This window comes from Corapipo altera, unplaced genomic scaffold, assembly GCF_003945725.1.
Source record: "Corapipo altera isolate COAL_440 unplaced genomic scaffold, ASM394572v1 55, whole genome shotgun sequence".
Taxonomy (NCBI): domain Eukaryota; kingdom Metazoa; phylum Chordata; class Aves; order Passeriformes; family Pipridae; genus Corapipo; species Corapipo altera.
In genome coordinates this window covers 4,064,411-4,082,228 of record NW_020884882.1, presented here as the reverse complement: position 1 = coordinate 4,082,228, position 17,818 = coordinate 4,064,411, and the positions used below count along the sequence as shown (strand labels likewise).

At 37.1% G+C, this 17,818-nt stretch overlaps 1 protein-coding gene across 8 annotated transcripts in view; it reads right to left on the bottom strand.

Annotated features, from left to right (window-relative positions):
• CACNA2D3 (calcium voltage-gated channel auxiliary subunit alpha2delta 3) overlaps positions 1-17,818 on the bottom strand; it is a 484,187-nt gene that overhangs the window by 208,840 nt on the left and 257,529 nt on the right. For all 8 annotated transcript variants that reach the window (XR_003527193.1, XM_027640431.1, XM_027640432.1 and 5 more), the window contains 4 exons: positions 12,801-12,932; positions 11,315-11,375; positions 11,080-11,230; positions 3,884-3,958 (listed from right to left, as the gene is read on the bottom strand). Coding sequence is in view for 7 of the 8 variants with exons in the window: in XM_027640431.1 (XP_027496232.1) it covers positions 3,884-3,958; positions 11,080-11,230; positions 11,315-11,375; positions 12,801-12,932 (419 nt within the window). In the remaining variant the exon portion in view is untranslated. The remainder of the gene's footprint in view (positions 1-3,883; positions 3,959-11,079; positions 11,231-11,314; positions 11,376-12,800; positions 12,933-17,818) is intronic.

Sequence of the window (17,818 nt, the reverse complement as noted above, 5' to 3'; positions counted from 1 at the left end):
TCCAGCCCCAGGTTAGTGTAATTTAACCCTATTTATTCTCCTGAGAAGCTGATTTGCCCCTTAGCTCACTACAAATGAAAGGCAAGTGATAGGGATAGCTAATCTTCTAGATCTCCTATTTCTACTTCTTTGTTTTGTTAAAGTTTAGTGATTAAACTCTGTTCAAAGAAGGACATTTGGCATGTTTAAGTGACATCCTCAGAGTAGAAAGATTCCATTTGAAAACGTCTGAGACTTACAGAAAGACAGCAAAGTAGTTCTTCAATAAATACTTTCAAGACAAATACAGACTGGGGTACTGATCCTGTGAAAGCAATTTTTATTTGGAGTTATTGAAACAGCTGCTTTCCGCATGAGATTAAAAGCTCCAGTCGAACATCTCAAAGTAATTTCTTATCTCTGCTTCTAAGAACTGTATTTGCTACAAGTGATGTCAGATGAACCTAGCAAGATGCAGTTAACAAGAACTGGGGTGTGCCTCTGTGTATGTTGTGGGGAGATTTTTTTGTTAAGGATCATTTAATGGGAGTTTTTTATATTGGCAGTCATGTATTATGGCTTAAAGAAAAAAAAAAAAAGAGAGAGTGAGAGAGAGAAGAAGAGAGATATGTACTTCCAAAATGGTAGAAATTAAATTTTACTCAGCATGAACTAATAGAAACTGGTTCTATGCATGCTTCCAGCAACAATGCTGCAGTAAGTAATACCTGTCTTAAGTAAGGTCAGGAGTATGTATAGCTACATAAAAGAGTAGTAGAGTGAACTGTTAAAAATCCAGTCCCTGCAATCATCAGAAGTATAGATCTGCTCTTTCCACATAAAAGAAAACTAACAATATGGAATACCATTCCAGCATTTTTGGTTGTTTCTATTTAAAGTTATAATATGGGAAGAGACATTGCACAGAACATGCCGAGCTGGAAGGGACCTCAAGGATGACCGAGTCCAACCCTTAGCCCTGCACAGGACTATCCCCTAGAGTCACACCACGTGCCCGAGAGTATCATATTTTTGGCAGTAAAAGAAAAAAAAAATGTTCTTTTTTAAAATGGCTATATTTGTTTTGGTGCCAAGAGATTATACTGGCAGTAAGAGATGTGGTCATCCTTGCACCCATTCGGTTGTGGAGACTATTTGACATAAACACAAAGGATAGAAAGTTCTGGGATGAATATACATAGTTCCATCTTCAGACTTGTGTTGAAATTCAAAAAAATCAGGCATATGTAGATATATTAACTGAAACAACAGACTATATGAAAACATTGCCTGCAAACCACCTGTTCTACTTTTCCAATACAGAAACATGGTTACATTTTCATGATGACTGTTTGGAAATACATAACACAGTGTTTGTCATTATATACTTTTCATGTTTGTTTTATCACTTAGTAAACAAAAGAAAGTGTTATTACTACCAGTGAACGTGCAAAGGAGTATCTACCTTGTAAGACTAGTTGTGAAAGTGTAATTTTATCTACTTTTTTCTGATATTACAAGGGACATGTGGCAGAACTGTGGTATATCTGTCAGACACAGAAATGACAGTAACAGCCCAAATGACTGAATACTTATGATGAGTTCCAAAACACAGCTAAACACTCTGATAGCTTTTTACCAGCTTTGGAACAGCACATTTTAAGACATCTTTTTTCTGTGTGCCTGACCAACAGACTGTGAATTCAAGAGAACCTTTTCCAGTTAATTCAGTGAGGTTTTGATGAGGCCCCCAGGTAAATTTGCTGTGTCAGTATATTCAAATCACTCAGCATCACATCTTACAACAGTATCAGATATTTCAGAGGGCTGTTTGTAACTGAATTCAGGAGCATGATAACTGAATTACTCATTTAAGATTAAGTGGTTGTCCATCTCCTTGGACAATCTTTACTTAATACTCCGAGCTATACTCGGAACAGTGGCACTTTTGTGCCTTCGAGTATTTAGGCAAATAAATTTTTAACTTCATTACACTAACTAGAAAAATAATAACATACAAGCTCACTTAAAAAAGAAATGAAGATTGACAAAGTTGTGGCATATACAAATACATAGAACTATTAAATGCTACCTATCTCAAGTTTATTCTCTAGTTCTGATCTGTCAGTGAAAGTACATTACCTACTTACTGATATGAATAACTAGGAAAAAATAGTCATATTTAATTATTCCTCCAAACCTTGCATGTGTTATTCAATTTACAGGCAAAATAAAGCACAAAGCTATTCCATAAATAAATAAATAAAATAATTTAGCAAACAAGAAATTATATCAAAGACTGCTCTCAATTACAAAAAATGAAATTGTACTTAGTTAATTTGAACAATTGAGCACAGTTCATAAAATCTGAGCATCATCTGGGTGGCGTAAAAACTTTTTGATTAATTAAATTGAAATGAATCTGACATTAAGTAACATATGGATGCATGATAACCTGCATCTTGATCAGTTGCAGAGTGATGGAAAGGTTAACAGTAGGATTAATTCCAGACAGGACATCTGGGCAATATGTTTGAATCTTTAGGTTTGTGTCTAGAACTTGCACAGATTTCATATGGCTCATTAACTACACCCACAATAAAGTGCTCATTTAGAAAACTGCATCACAGTTCACACAAGACTTCAACACCAAATTGTTAGAAACAATTCATTCCACATAGTAACAAAATGATATTCAGATAACTACAGTGGGAAATATCAAGTATACCAAGGAAGCAGCCCATGAAGAATAATTTCTGTAGAATGTGGGTGTATATGCAGGTAAAATGCAAAGAACTCTCGTGAATACTACAATGGAGTAAAAATCAACATAACAAAATCAAAATAATTTTGTCTTGCTACACATAAAAAGACCCAGCATTAACACAGTTCAGTTTTTTTCTGAGCTGTGTTTTCTACTTCCTATAACATCTCATTGACAACGTCAGCAAAAATGAGCCACCACACTGGATGTTAAGCACAACTCAGTGTTGAGCTGAAACTCTCCTGATTAGCCTCTAATAAAAACAGAGAACTATTTAAAGAAAGAAGCATGACTGCTGCCCCCTCCAGCCATAAGCAAGATTCATTACAGGTGGACAAATCACTTTAAGAGGAGAGGAAGCCTTAGCAGGGAAGAAGTTCTACAACAATACAAGTGGCTCACTGGCTTAAGGCTTACAGGTCTTTCCCTCTGCAAGAATCACTGGACTTTTCAGCTGCCTTATTTCATAATTTTACATGGCATAAACCATCTTACCTTACCCTCCTAAGAGTCATGCCTCCACGGAGCAACTGCATTTGGATGGCAGTCAATAAACTAAACTTCAAGCTGCAGATTCAAACTGAGATCTTTCTTAAAATGCAATTTTCACTGAAATTACTGCAAGTTTTTTTCCTCAAAAATTCCATCAGGGTATAACTAATTTGAACATTTTTACAGAACATTCTTGAATGAGTGCATTATTACGTTGAAAGACCTGTTTGGAAAGCTAAATTCTTTTATTTGTATAGTATTATATTTGTGTTCATTTGTTTTGCGATTTTGTTTAAACTTCAGTATTTGATTTAAGGATGCAATCTCTTCCTCAGTAATTTTTGGTAATAGAATGATAGTTCAAATTAAAGCAGCTGAAATATTCTACTTAAAAATAATTACCAAACTTTATTAACAGTATATTTTCAGTGATTTCTGTATTTTTCCATTAAGTTAATTCAACCACATTGACTAGAAGGTTATTTCTTTTTCTTCCTACTGAGTCATATAAAACTCCTCTGAAACTGCATGAGGAGAATAATTAATAAATGCTAATAATGGAATGAATTTTCCTGGGAAAAGGTCGTTATGGCACATTGTTACATGCTGCATCCTGCCTCTTCACTGTTTTTTACTTTCATTCCTTACCTCTTTGTTGGCTCTGTCTGCTTGAACTAATGTTCCATTCAAACACGGCTCTACATAGTGGAGTTCTTCATTATACTATAGAGAGAAATACAAAGTATGATGAAAAATTTAATTAAAAGCTTGGAAGATACAATTTAATTCAACGATTTAGAACCGCAGTGAAACATTCACAGAAATCAAGACCAAAAGGATTTTGTTCATTTTAAAAAACTGGCTGTGGTTTTCTTTTCCTTTTACATGCTTCTTAATTCTTCAGAGGTTTATACTCCTAAAGGAATATTAAATTGAATGGATGCCAACACTCAGGTGGAGTTAAGGGTACTATATACAGTAGCTGGCAAAAATATCCTCAGAATTGAAATCTGGATAATATTAAGAAGTCATGTTTGACAATCAAAACTCCCAATTCTTTGCTACATTCAAAAAAAAGTCCCGACAAATATTTGTGGCACTGGCTAACATTCTGGAAGGTTAATACTGGAACAACTACACCAAAAAAATCTGTAAGCTTGAATCAATCCTGGAAATGTTTGACAATTGTCAGAATTTCAGTCAAGCAGAGGGGCTTACTATGCACTAAGTCAGGAAGATGTGACAGATCTTGAAGGAATTATGTGCTTATCTTGCAAGGTCTAAGTTAGATTGCCCAGTCCTACTTTCAGAAGCATCTTAAGCATCAAAAAAATGAAGGCTCATCTGCAGTCAGTAGACCTTGCAGACTCATGGATGCCTGACTGATATTTGGACTTAATAGTTTAAATCTTTAAAACCTTTCAACACGGGTCAAATTAGTAAAGCAGTACCTTCAAAGAGTCTACATATAGTTGTCTAGATAGGGCCTTAACTTAATTCCTCCTCCCATTAATTTAATCCACTTTAGAAGTTATCACAGATCAAACAGGCTTTGCGTCCAGGCTTTAAGCAGCTTCACTCTTTCACAAGGCATTGAGTCAGAACATCCACAGTAAACAAAAAAAGACAACGCATTCAGTCAAGTCGAAAATAATCAGGGAAAATATTTCATTAGATTATGTTTCATTAGAATCTATTTTTTTAGATTAATATATCCATTTTCTCCCTTCTTACTCCACCTCAGTGGGAATAAAAAAGCCTTGCAATGAACAACTCGTCACAGATGCCGCTTAGACAGGGCTCTCTGTCACTGCAAGTTCTCACTGTCTCTGTCTGTAGCTCCAAGTTTATTCTGCTCTATTCCGTTTTACATCACTCTTTTCTCTACACCATAAACCCCTGCAACCTGAGCCACCTTGGACACCTGTCATCACCATTCATTTTAACTGTGCACTACTCACCACGCTCATCATTACATAATTACTCTTGCACAGGGAAGAGTATTTAATTTGAACTGCATGAAGTTATTCTTGAGGCGCTGTGCCAGACTCAATCCTCAGTTACAAGGAAATATAAACCAAGAGTAACCTATTATTGCTGGATACACAGATGATTTACAACAGCATCAGCATACTAACTGGTTGTAGAGAAACAAGGAGAACTGCTTGAAAGATATTTACACAATTTTTGCAGTGGATTTGCATGCTTCCTTAATTATTTTATTCCCATCAATGTTATTTCAATATATGAGAGTGTGTGGACATATCAATTGTTCCAAAGGTAATACAAAATACAAGGCAAAGGCTTCTAGAACACTTTAGAGTCACTGAGAGTGTCCCATGTGCATCTCAGTCTCATAACAGTTATTGATCTGATAAATGATGTACTTTCCCCTGTAGTTTCTCCCTTCAGACTGCTTTCCAATCTATCTCCTGAGAGTCTTTGCAAAATAATAGTGCCAAATCTACACAGCATCTCTTATTATAGTCCAAAGGCAAGACTATATTCCAATCTATTGTAAAAAAAGTACTGAAAATCTATAACAGGCTCTGGTACACCAGCCTCTTCTCCCAAGCCTTTTCCTGTCCTCACACAGGTTTTTCTCAGCATGTTCTTTAATGAAGACATTTTCCAGTTAAGCCTGTTCTTAGCTTGATTTCTGCAGCTGTCATTACACATCTCTTTATACGACCCCAAGCACAGTGTCTGCAGTTGGCCAACACGCAGTAAAATGCTGAAGTCTGCTTTTCTCTCAGTCAGTGTCTCAGTTTCAAACACCTGCATGAAAGCAAACTCAAGATTTCCTAATGCTGTAGGTACCACCACATTTTTTTACAGGCCCATCACCACCAGTAAACAGATGAAACAACTTCCTACTCTATCAGACCTTGCATCTAAGCAGCATAATTTCTGTCCACTAGATTTCTATGAGATTTATTTTAACTGCTATTTTGAGTAACTCATATCATCAGGCTATTCCCACAGATATGTAGCTTCCATGGCTGCCAGCTGCATCACATCCCAGAGAGATTCCCCATAGTTTCCAACTATGCCTTTAGTGTTACTCAGTTGTGCAGGATAAAGGATGCTCAAGCTTTCACAGAGGACATGCTTTAAGTGCCCTCACAGCCCTACTTTACAGAAGCAACCTACTTCAAAAAAAAGGATAAATAAAAATGTTTATTCTCACAGAGACAGCACAAGTGAGATACATATATGGTTCTAGCACACTTGCACAAGTAGTATACATTTTCCTTAGCTTTTTTCATATTTATCCTTTGTCATATTTAAGCTGTCTGGAGCAAGGTCCACAGAAATAAATTAAATGCACATTTTGTTGTGCAACAATACACAGGTAAAAGGTTTCCCGCTATATTAAGCATACTCAGATATCCAGTACAGCCCAAACTAAGGTCCAACAGTGAAGCCAAACCAGAAAAGGAATCAAAGGAATTCATATTTCCACTAGTGTTTCCATGGGCTACAAGTGGCACACAAGCACAGCCCACTGCTAGGAGGGATCATACTGAGGTTCCCTTGGGCTGCTGTTCCCTTTTCCAGCCTGTTCACACATTACCTGTACAGAATCTCACTATTCAAGGAGGCTAAAAAGTAAATTTATCCATAGTCCACCCTGAAGGACTGAAAAATAGAGATTATGCTGAAACCACTTATGATGGAAAATGCTACATATTAAAGCTGGGAACTATATTACTGTGCTTTGAATTAACAAATACTTTTATTCTAATCAATTTTGCTAAAATGGTGTGGCTAAAGCAGTAAAATTAACATTCTTGGCTCAGTTAATATTTTGCTAATTTAATGGGGAGTTTGCATTTTTATAAAAGCATTTTAAAAACTGCAGCATTTTGCAAAATTAATACTTCTTTTATGATAATATTGTTGGTTTAATGCTTGACTTGGAATTACACTTCAAAGCAAACTGGAAAAATATGCCTTTTCTCTTGTTGCAGGCATCTCTGTTCATGCACCAAAGAACTGGCCTCAAATTTTAACACAGGCAGCACAAAATCACTCTTGTGTTTCAATAATTTTTTGCAGTTCAATCATCTAGTCCATCAATTTCAGATTGGTTTTGCAACAACCTACCCAGGAAAGCTATAATGATTTTAACAACATCCTTTTATATTTATTCTCTGGAAAGACCTGCACTGAATTCTGCTCTCTGCTATACCTACATTTATATATGTATACATATATACACAGATGCATACAAATATTTCTTCCAATAGTCACTGTGCATAATAAAGCCACTCTGAAAATCACAGTCACTCAGGCTCAAAACTTTTGCTTCATCCAATAACTACATTGTTTGTCCAGATTTCCCACAATAATAACACTCTTATTCCACCTCACAGTTCGGTCTGGGAAGAGAAGGAGGTACTTGGCTGTTTGTCTGAGACTTCCAGATGTCCAGGCAGTCCCCACAGAGCAACAATTTGGACAGGCCTTTCAGAGCAATCAGTCTGAGCTGCGTGCTGTGTGAAGAGCAAGGCTTCACCATCTGGGCACAGAGGATGTGTTTTTGCACACACTGCACAGCTGGTCAGTTCTAGATACAGAGACTTGCTGTACGAGCACAGATCTTGCATTACAAAGGGTATTTCTTATATGGACATATGTGTACGTTACCTTCAAATGAAACTGCTGTCACATCACCAGGCTGTGTCGAAATCACAAAGAGTAAGATATAATCTCACTCAAACATCTGTCTACAGATAAAAGCTGTATGGAATTTTCAGTGCTTTCACACCAAGCAGCCTCTTGTGTGGGCTTTGTTGTCTCGTGTTTTGATCACTGAAACATCTTCGGTCTTGACAGAATTCATTTGCCCTGCTGGCACTTGGTCAAAGTAATGCTTCAGAAGTAATTTTTGCTGTTAATGTAGGTCACAGTGACTCTGGCTTTACTGTGTACCCTTGGTATGTGTTTAACACACCACGTTTTGAAAGAAGTTCGTGATTCAGACTCAGCCTACCTGTGCCCTTCCTCATTAAAAGGTCCACTCCATTCTACACAGCAGAGGTCTCTGTTGCTAATTAGTTACATATTCAAGCAAACAAATTTTGTGTTTTCTTTACATTATTGTTATTTTTTTGCCTTGTGAGACAGCAAAGTATGAAGTTTGTTATGCACGAGTCTGGGAGGTTTAGGTTACATATCAGGAAAAAGTTTTTCACCAGAGAGTGGTTTGGCACTGGAAGAGGCTCCCCATGGAAGTGGTTACAACACCAAGCCTGACAGAGTTCAAGGAGCATTTGGACAACAGAGTCAAGAACAAGGTGTGATTCTTGGGATGCCCTGTGCAAGCCCAGGAGTTGGACTCAATGATTCTTCCACCTCAACATATTCTATGATTCTTTGACTTAGTCCAAAATGACTCCCTACAAACTCTTCCCACAGGAGAACTCCAAGGCAACAGGACAGCACTTCACCTCCTCACTGCCACTCTTCCTTGTTCCCGCATGTGGTACCTCTTTCAATGCAGTGAATAATTTCAGGTCCATATTTGCACAATCACTAAACCATCAACGTCCTAACAAAACTAAACAGTTGAGCTGGTTAAGCATAAAAACAATTCTCAGCCACTATTTCTAATTATTTGAACAAACAAACACATATCCATCCTAAAAGAGGTTATAGAGGAGAAAACCTACAGAGGAAAAAAATTACCTCAGATAAATGTTGTAACTACCACAGTAATTACATTTCTTCCTAAATACTCAGAATTTCTGATACTAGCAAAGCACTGCAAGAGTAGGCTGGAGCCAAAGCCTTTGTGGGAGAGGGCCATGAACTGCCCTGTGCCCATCACAGCCAGTTCCAATCAGCACCAACTCTGGCTGGAGCAACCTGTGAGGTGCCCAAAGGGCAGCAGCAACAGCAGGCTGGTGGGGGCTCTGGTGCCTTTGCACAGGCAGCACATGGAAGGAGTCGTTAGGGGTCGGAAACATTTGGAAAGACAGTTGGAAAAGCGCCATGGTGAAAGGGGTGTGCTGCTGGACACCGTGGGCTGGGGGTGACCCACACCGGGGTGGGGGCACCACTGAGGGACCACGGCCATGGGCGACCCAGTGAAGAGAAAAACGAAGAGCAGAGACAGTAGAAACAATGAGCAGTGAGGAGGGACAGAGAGGAACTGCTGATGGAAACCAACACAGGACCAGCTGCCTCAGGTGCTCCTGCACCTCAGCCAGGAGAAGGGAGGGATTGAAACGGCAGCAGAAGTGCTGGGACCAGGCACAGAGTGGGCTGTTGGACAGGAGACAGCCTGGGAAACAGGGAGGAAAGGCTCAGTTTGCCTTTTCTTTCCTTTTCTCAACGCCCAAATCAGTGATCAGAAGTTTGTGTCATTGGCAATAACTTACGTTAAAATTCTGTGACTCCATGCTGTTTTACACACAGCTCAGTTCACTTTCAATTAAACTTTAAATTGGAAAAAATGGCAATTAGTTTTTTCATACTTGCTTTTTAAAAACTATTTACACAGTATTTCTGCTGTACTACGTAGGCAAAATCATTAGTTTGGATTCAAGCTACGTATGTAAGAAACTATACTTAAAAAAACACATTTCTTTTTTCTTCCTACACCCTTCACAGTAACTATCACAACTGCTGATAAACACAGAGATTATACACCAAAAAATGGCTGGTCAGGCATCTTAATAATTACTTAGTTGAAACATGCTTTCAACTTGCAGAAGTTATTTAGATTACAGTTAATCACAATTTTTTTGAAGACAGTAAACCTTTTTTTGATACAGTATGTAATTATGTCTTTATACTACATGAGTTTCTGCTAATTATGCAATTATCATGCAAGGAGATTAATACAAAAGATATTCTGAACTGCTTGCTATCTGTTAAAAACACAGTATATACACATATCCATAGTTCATTCTCCATAGAATCTCAATTTGCACTGGTGTCACTGGGGTCATTTATTTCACAAAGGGCACTTCCCTTTTAGCAAAAAAAAGGCCAAAATCCTCCTCACATTCAAGAAGTTGAAGCTGTTTTTAGGATTTATGCATTTAATAAAACCATTTATCTATAAAGTATTAGCAAAATAATATCAGCAAAGGAAAATTTATAAAACCACCAGTTCCTCCTCCCTTCCAAATCTAGTTCTGATGTCAGTTTTGGACTTGCTAAAGCCATCCTTACCCACATGATTAACCACATTACTCTTTAAATTTAGTAAAAGCAACCCCTTGTCATAGATTTAAAACACGTACCATGGAAAACTAACTACTGATGATCTGATTTCTCACTGTTAGTAATCACCAACAACTCCTCTGCACAGCTTACACATACCTACATTTCAGATTCCTACTGAGGAAAACATGAGCACTGAGCAGCTATGCTGGCATTTTGTCATGCCATAAAAGCTTCAGCAAAAGCTGGACCTGAATCTATTAATTCTCACACATTAATCACTTTGCAATTTGAACTGTATTGCAGTAGCTGAGGGGGAGACAGGTGGAAGGCAAGGGGAACACAGAAACACCCTGAACTTAAAAATTAAGGTAATACAGGAAGTTCAAGCAAACTAAAAAAACCCACATATTACAAGCCCTAAAATCAAGACAACTTGTTTAAAGGGTTTCAAATTGCAAGTCATGGACAAACAGTCTGAAATCTCTGTCACCTGAAGAATCTGGCACTGGAAAAACACGGTGTCTGTCCAGTGGGTTCAGATGTCACGTTATCGATCACCTGTCTGCAGCATTTTTCAATGGGCTTTTGTGATGTAAAACATGACAGATGGCAAGAAGTGATGGAACAAAAAAAAAAAAAGAAAGAAATCCTGAGACACTCACAGCAATTATATTGAAGAAGTCATCATCTCCAAGGGTATCCAAAATTGATGAAACTGTCTGTTTTGCAATAGTCAAGCGAAGCCCTTTCATACTGCCACTGACATCCACTAAAATTACCACATCTTTTGGAGAAGTTGCTGCCTGGATGTACCTGAGACATAAGACAGAACGACTCCTTTTAGATATGAACTTTTTATCCTTTCAAATTTCTTAAACACCTGTAGTCATTTCCTACCATTTTCTGTTTCTGCAGTCAAATGCAATGACTCCATTCTCATCAGGTTCCCATTTAATTCCTGTTTAAAAAAGAGAGAATTAAAGATGAAATTACATTTTTACAGTACCTGTTCAAAATGTATCTTTGGTATTGGGGCTAAGTAGGGGTTAATGGAGCTTCATACTTCAATCTAACAGGCAGAGCCATTATAACATAGGAAATAGTGGGGAAAAAATAAAATTAATAAAATAAGACCACCAGAAATAATCTTTTTTTCCTCACTCCTTTTAAGCCTACTGTGAGGTGAAAACCTCTGAAGGCCTACTATGTTCATTGCACTACTTTCACAGAAGTGTTTTCACACTTGGCCTTTGATGCTGGCAAGCTTTATCACGCACTTGCCAAGTCCCTTCCAAACCTTGAGCACTTCCTACCCATGGCTGATCTCAACAGCTCCTGTTACATCAACTGCTCCTCTCACAGGTCATACTCCTGATGTTTTGCTCCCATCACTGTGAAGGGGTAATATCTCCTGGTTGTGGGTCAAAAGAAATACGATAAAAACATTTCCAAGGAAAAAAAAAAAATTGACAGGGCAATTCTTCTTCTTTTTTTTTTTACACTCATTTTCGAGCACAAAACAAGAAACAGCCTCTAAAACAAGGACTAATGTTTCTCCTACCCTGAAATATCATGGAGCTTGGGAACTGAAATACAATCTGAAACTAACACAGATGTAGCAGCCATTACTTTCAGGCACTTGCAGACATACAGGCTTAGAGTAAACTTGTTTAAATCAAGACTTAAAAAAACATGGGTTGCTAAACCACGTCAGCTAAAGGAACAGTTCCCACTATGGGCCTGATCCAAAGTTACAGAAGCTGAGAACCAATGTATTTGACTTTTTAGTTTATTATAATGTGGTAAATTTGGTATGGCATTAAACATAAAACTTAATAGGTGAAAATACATGTTTTAGCCTATTTCAATAGAAATAATACAAGTGATGTAATTTCAATTTATTACAGTTCGTGAGAAAATAAACTTTAAAGCAAATTTTTGAAATCTTTAAATGTAAGTATGTCAGGTTAAGTGGAAGCCTAGAAGCTGATACACAAATTATAATGAAGCCTAACTGTATGCATTGATAGAGCACATTATTTAAATTCACTCCTATATGAAGAGTTTAATCCTTTTGCCCTCCTTCTTCACAGTCTGTTTATAAGATATTTTTCATGTGTGTGTATATGTCCACCTGAATAGGAATATTTATGAGTACATGAGTTATCATGAGGGCTTCACCCCCAAAATGAAAACTGGTAAAAAAACTTCAGAAGGTTGAAAATGTTGATTAGAAATCTCTCTCTCTCTGAAAACCAGATAAAGTAAAACCAAACCTGCAAATATCTGTTGAAGTCAGGATTTACACTGACAATACTCAGTGGAAATTTTCAACCATAGCATTCTTTATTGTATTTTAAGTAAGAACTTCTGTACTTCTTACCTGGATATTGCCTGAAAAATCCTTTTGCACTTCCAAAGTACTGCCAGATGAGAGAAGGGTCACGATCAAAATTGTCAACAAACACCTTATTTAAAGATTCTGACCAATAAACTCCATTTACAATGGCCGGGTCTGGAAACAAACAACAGACAAACAGTGCACATACAAAGAAAAATTATTTTATCTAAGTAGAATCCCTTGAACTCTATCATCTTCAGCTCATTCAATACCCAAAAATGTATTGACAGCAAACTATTGTAGAACATATTTTTTTTTCTTTTGTCAAATAAATGATTCAAAATAAATTATTTGCTCAAATAACAGAAGTATGATTAAAACAGAGCAGAGACAGCAGGTACATTTTTTAGATAAGTTAAAATTGCTCATTAGACCATCTATCTTGAACTCCTGTATCACTTGTCCTGAAGAACATAAATAAGTCAATCTAACAACAGATTATTTACTCAATTTTCCTTCCCTAAATGCGTGGAATGTCTCATGGACACACTTCATATTTTTTTAACCTTCAACTTGGTAAGGTCATTTTCACTAAATCTGAAAGTTTCCATGTTGGAACAGAAAGTGAAATACCTTTTATTTCACACTTGAATTATGATATACGTACAAAAACAAAAATCTCATGACAAATAACACTAATATTATTAGGAAAACACTGAACCCACATTTCACAACATTTACCCAATTATCTTTTATTCCCATTAAAAGTAAACTACAAAGTAAATCCTTGATGTTGAAACTGTTCTGTTTAAAACACCCCCATCTATCAATCCCTAAAAGCACAGGCAGCCCAAGCGCATTTTAAAGCTGCAGATTTGGTTCGATAGTGGGAAATGAGAAATCAATGAACACGTCTTAAAAACTTACTGAATTTCAAACCATGAATTTTGAAAGGTGAGAAACAATTAGAATACACCATATTCCCAAATCAATCTGTATGTGAAGTCAACAGAATAGAAAGGAAAAAACTGAACTGAAACCACAGCTGCATTATTTAATTTGCACAAGTGTGCATACATGAATACACAGAAACATTTGCTCAAGCATTTGAAATAAAGCATCCATTAGCTTGCAAAATAATGTTGCTGGACTGATTTCTGAAGACTGCTTGGAATGCTATTTTAATGGAGTGGAAAAAAGGTGAATTGTTATCTTCCCTCCCATTCATCAGGAAAAACAGAAGAAAAAGGGAAATCTCAGCTACACAAGTTTGCATGTTGCTTTCACCTAAATATTTAGGTTTATATAGATGGAATGTGAAAAAGCAAGGTCAACAAAACAGCTGTTGTTTTTAAAACCTGTCAAGTATAGTTACTTCTTTCTCTAGAGGATGAAATATAGACTTAAAATCTATCCAACCAGACACATATCAAACAAACCAATGTCCTAGTCCAAGGGTATCCTTCAGCTTAGTCTAGCTGGCAACATCCATTGTCCAATTGTTTACCAGTCTGCAGTTACCCCAGTAACAAACTGTGACCAAGACATCACAAATTAACTGTCAAGACTGGGATCTATCATCAGTTTATAAAAATACGTTCCTGTTTCAGCACTCCAAAATGTCAATCCGTTGTTCAGCATTTGGGCATTACCTGAAGGGTGAAGCCCTAAAATGAGAATCCTCTCCTCAGTCCACTGGAACTTCCCAGTACTGGTTCAAACACTGATATTCTTATTCTGCTTCTATTCACAAGTTCTAGTGGAGTATTTAAATCACTAAAAGTTGCTGTGGCATTATTGACTCAGCATTACAATACTGAGATAAGGTGATGAATTTAATCCCTCTTTGAAAAGAGCAACAAAGTTTAGAGGGTCGAGTTTTTTGTTCATTCCGTTTTTCTAGCATTGCTAGAAAAACCTACTTAGAGTTAAAAAGAAGGAACCATTTCTCAAGCCTCCAGAGGGCTACAAGATCTTCACATGCCCTTCAGTCTGCAGGATCAGTGAAAAGCCAAACAAATCAAACAGAATAATTCTATCCTAATTTATATTTAAAATAAACTGCAGTGGTTCTTACAACTTACATTTGGACCTCATTTCAAGACTGCACATTGTACCTTAGTGTTTTACTGTCTCATCAATTCCTCAGATGTCTCCTATCCTGGATCCCTCGAAGGCTGACTTTTAATGCCCTTTCCTAATGAACCTGTGCTATAGAGCCACTTGTGAGCAGAACTTTCACTCTGCCTTCCAACCCAATAATAATTTTCTTTGAATTCTATAAATACTCCAGCTCCATAAGGTCATGGAACAACTTTAGTCAGCCATCTCTTTAGCTCTAAACTGAATGTGAAGTCCTCCCAGTTTGAAAAAATATATCTATGTATAAAAAATAGAAATATAAATCACTTTTAAAAATCACATTAAAATATCTATGGATCTTTTGGATTACTTTTCTTGGCCCATCTATGAAGAGCCACCTAACATGTTTATATAGCTGTACTACAGTTTAGAGAGCTCCATGGAAATAAAATCAGGAGGTTTTCCTTGAGTGTGACTGGTGGAGTCTATATTCTGCATCAAGTTAACAACACTAATCATCCAAATGCTGATCACTATAAACATTAATCCAGTGACTCTGAAACTAATAGAATCTTTTTAACTGAAAGGAGCACAAAGGAGGGATTTTTTTTTAAAAAAAGGGCACAATTAAAACGTGACCTACGTTGACTGGGTTCCTTCAAAGTGAAAGCTGGTGACAATTCACTGCCTTCCCACACCCTGCATGTCTGTTATTCTGGCTGTTCTTTTCATAATGTATCAAGTTCATCTTGTGTAACCATTTTTATTAAAAATGCAAATATGGCCACAATCAGTTGAATCCTTAGAATACAAAGAAAAGGAAAGTGGGGAAAAAATGTACCTACAGTACCAAACAGCAGACCTGTGTGGAAATTGGACATCCTTACTGGCTCCTGAACCTTCAGGGTGAGGGATTAAAACTGGAGCTCCTTGTTCTAAATCTGATAACGCTGTGATGTGGGTGCATCTCTGTCCACATGCATCACCCCAAATACAACTGAGTTACTGACCATCTGTCCTCATAAAAATTTTACAGTCTCATCATCTAATAACCTGTATGTTAACCTTGTAGTTCTGGGCAATTTCCAATTTTAGTAATTACATTAAATTGTTTAAATTGCTCCCAGTACTTAATTTAGAAACAGTATTCTTAAGTTTTTAAATTACTGCTGAACAACATTTGCACCCCAAGATACTTACATGTCAGTAGTGATAAATTAATGCTTGTGAATATTCAGAAATTTGGGGATGGAGAAAAAGAATAAAAGGTAAAGCTTAATATAAATACAAAATCATTAATGTGATGTTATGGGGCTCAAAGATAATAAATGTAAATAGCTTTCACCACAGTTCTTGAAATATAATTTCTGCTTTTGCTTCCTACAGGCTAAAAGATAATTAACATATTTCCTTTCCCTTGCTGTTTAGATGAGCTGGCTTGCAATTATATGGGATTTTGCTCTACCATTGTTTGTATAGATGTTACCTGTTTTTACTGATATTTAACACAAAACCAACCCCCAGGCAAACAGGTACAGTGACAGGGAACTGAAACGAAATTGCCAAAGAACAGCACAAATGCATGTAGCAATTAAGTTGCTGTCATAGATCCTGCTGACCTGAAGAGAGAGGTCTGAAGTCTCAAAAACAGCAACCATGGTGTGCAGTCTGAAAGATGTGCAAGAGCATGCCAAGGGTAATGAATTGGTTGGGTTTTTTAGTCATAGGATCCATAAAAGTATCTAGACTATAAAAAGGCTATGGAACGAAACTAATACACACACAACTCATTTTGCATTCCAATTATTCCAGCAAGTTTTACAGAAAATAAGGGAGACCACTAAAGAATGTGACTATGAAGAAAGTGTAGAATACTTCTCTTTCTTGCCATGCTCTGCTTTATTATCAAGGAAAGAAGTTATTATTGATTCTTAAGCTTTTTTCCCCTATTACAGGACTTCTGTGATATAATCATTATTTTCTCCTGGAAAGCTGTCACAGATGCTGGCACTGAGAATGGTGTTCCTTCTTGTAATATCTGACAGCCTCAAGGGCGGCCCTTAATGTTGCACAGCAGTTCTGTGATATAATAAAGCAGTACAAGCACAGCTTACAGGGCCCAGCCCTGGAAAAGGAATGTACAATCCAACACTCTTCTGGCTCAGAGATAGCAACAATATTAGCTTAGTTTTTATGACACTGACAACATATTTAGTCTGATCATATTTTAAAGAATAACAAATAACATACTTTGCTGGGACATATACCAACAATCTAATAATTACACTACTAAACCCTAATATGAATGCTTTTCAGGGTGGTCCAGCACATTCAAGGGCTGGGGCTGGATGCCAATTTTGGCAACTGCCTTCCCTTTTTTCTCTCTCTTCCCCTCCCTCTGACTCCACTGGACTATGTGGATGCATCATCTCACAGATCAAAGCATCTGGCCATCTGTAGACATAAAATTAGGTGTTTGTCCATTTTGCTTCATGTGCTGGGAACCATTCACCAATGTCAGAAATCACATTCCCTCCTTGTAAGTATATGGGATGGTAAAGACTTCAAGCACATGACTGTATAAAGGCATAGTAGTAGGCATTTAGTGCCTTCATCTTCCAACATTGCACAAATAACTTTCCCCTTCTTCTCTGAAGTGGCAGCAGAAGACTTGAAGTATGGCCAGAAGTGTTTATTTTTATGTTGAGTTTCATGAGTGCATTTGGGTGTTGATCTGGGTTGTTTTACGGTGTTGGGGTTTTTTTGTTTTAATAATGTTTTTTTATTCAAGGTGGCCTGAGATTCAACTTTAGTTCATTTGAAAGCCAGAATTACAGCTGAAAACTCCTCACTAACACCATTGTGGGACAGAGATTCATTTCTGTCTCTGCTAAGAGTTTGCCATCTAATGAGTTATTAAAAATGACCTACAGCAAATCAGTGGACATTTGAGGTCACCCATGAGCTACTGACCTGGT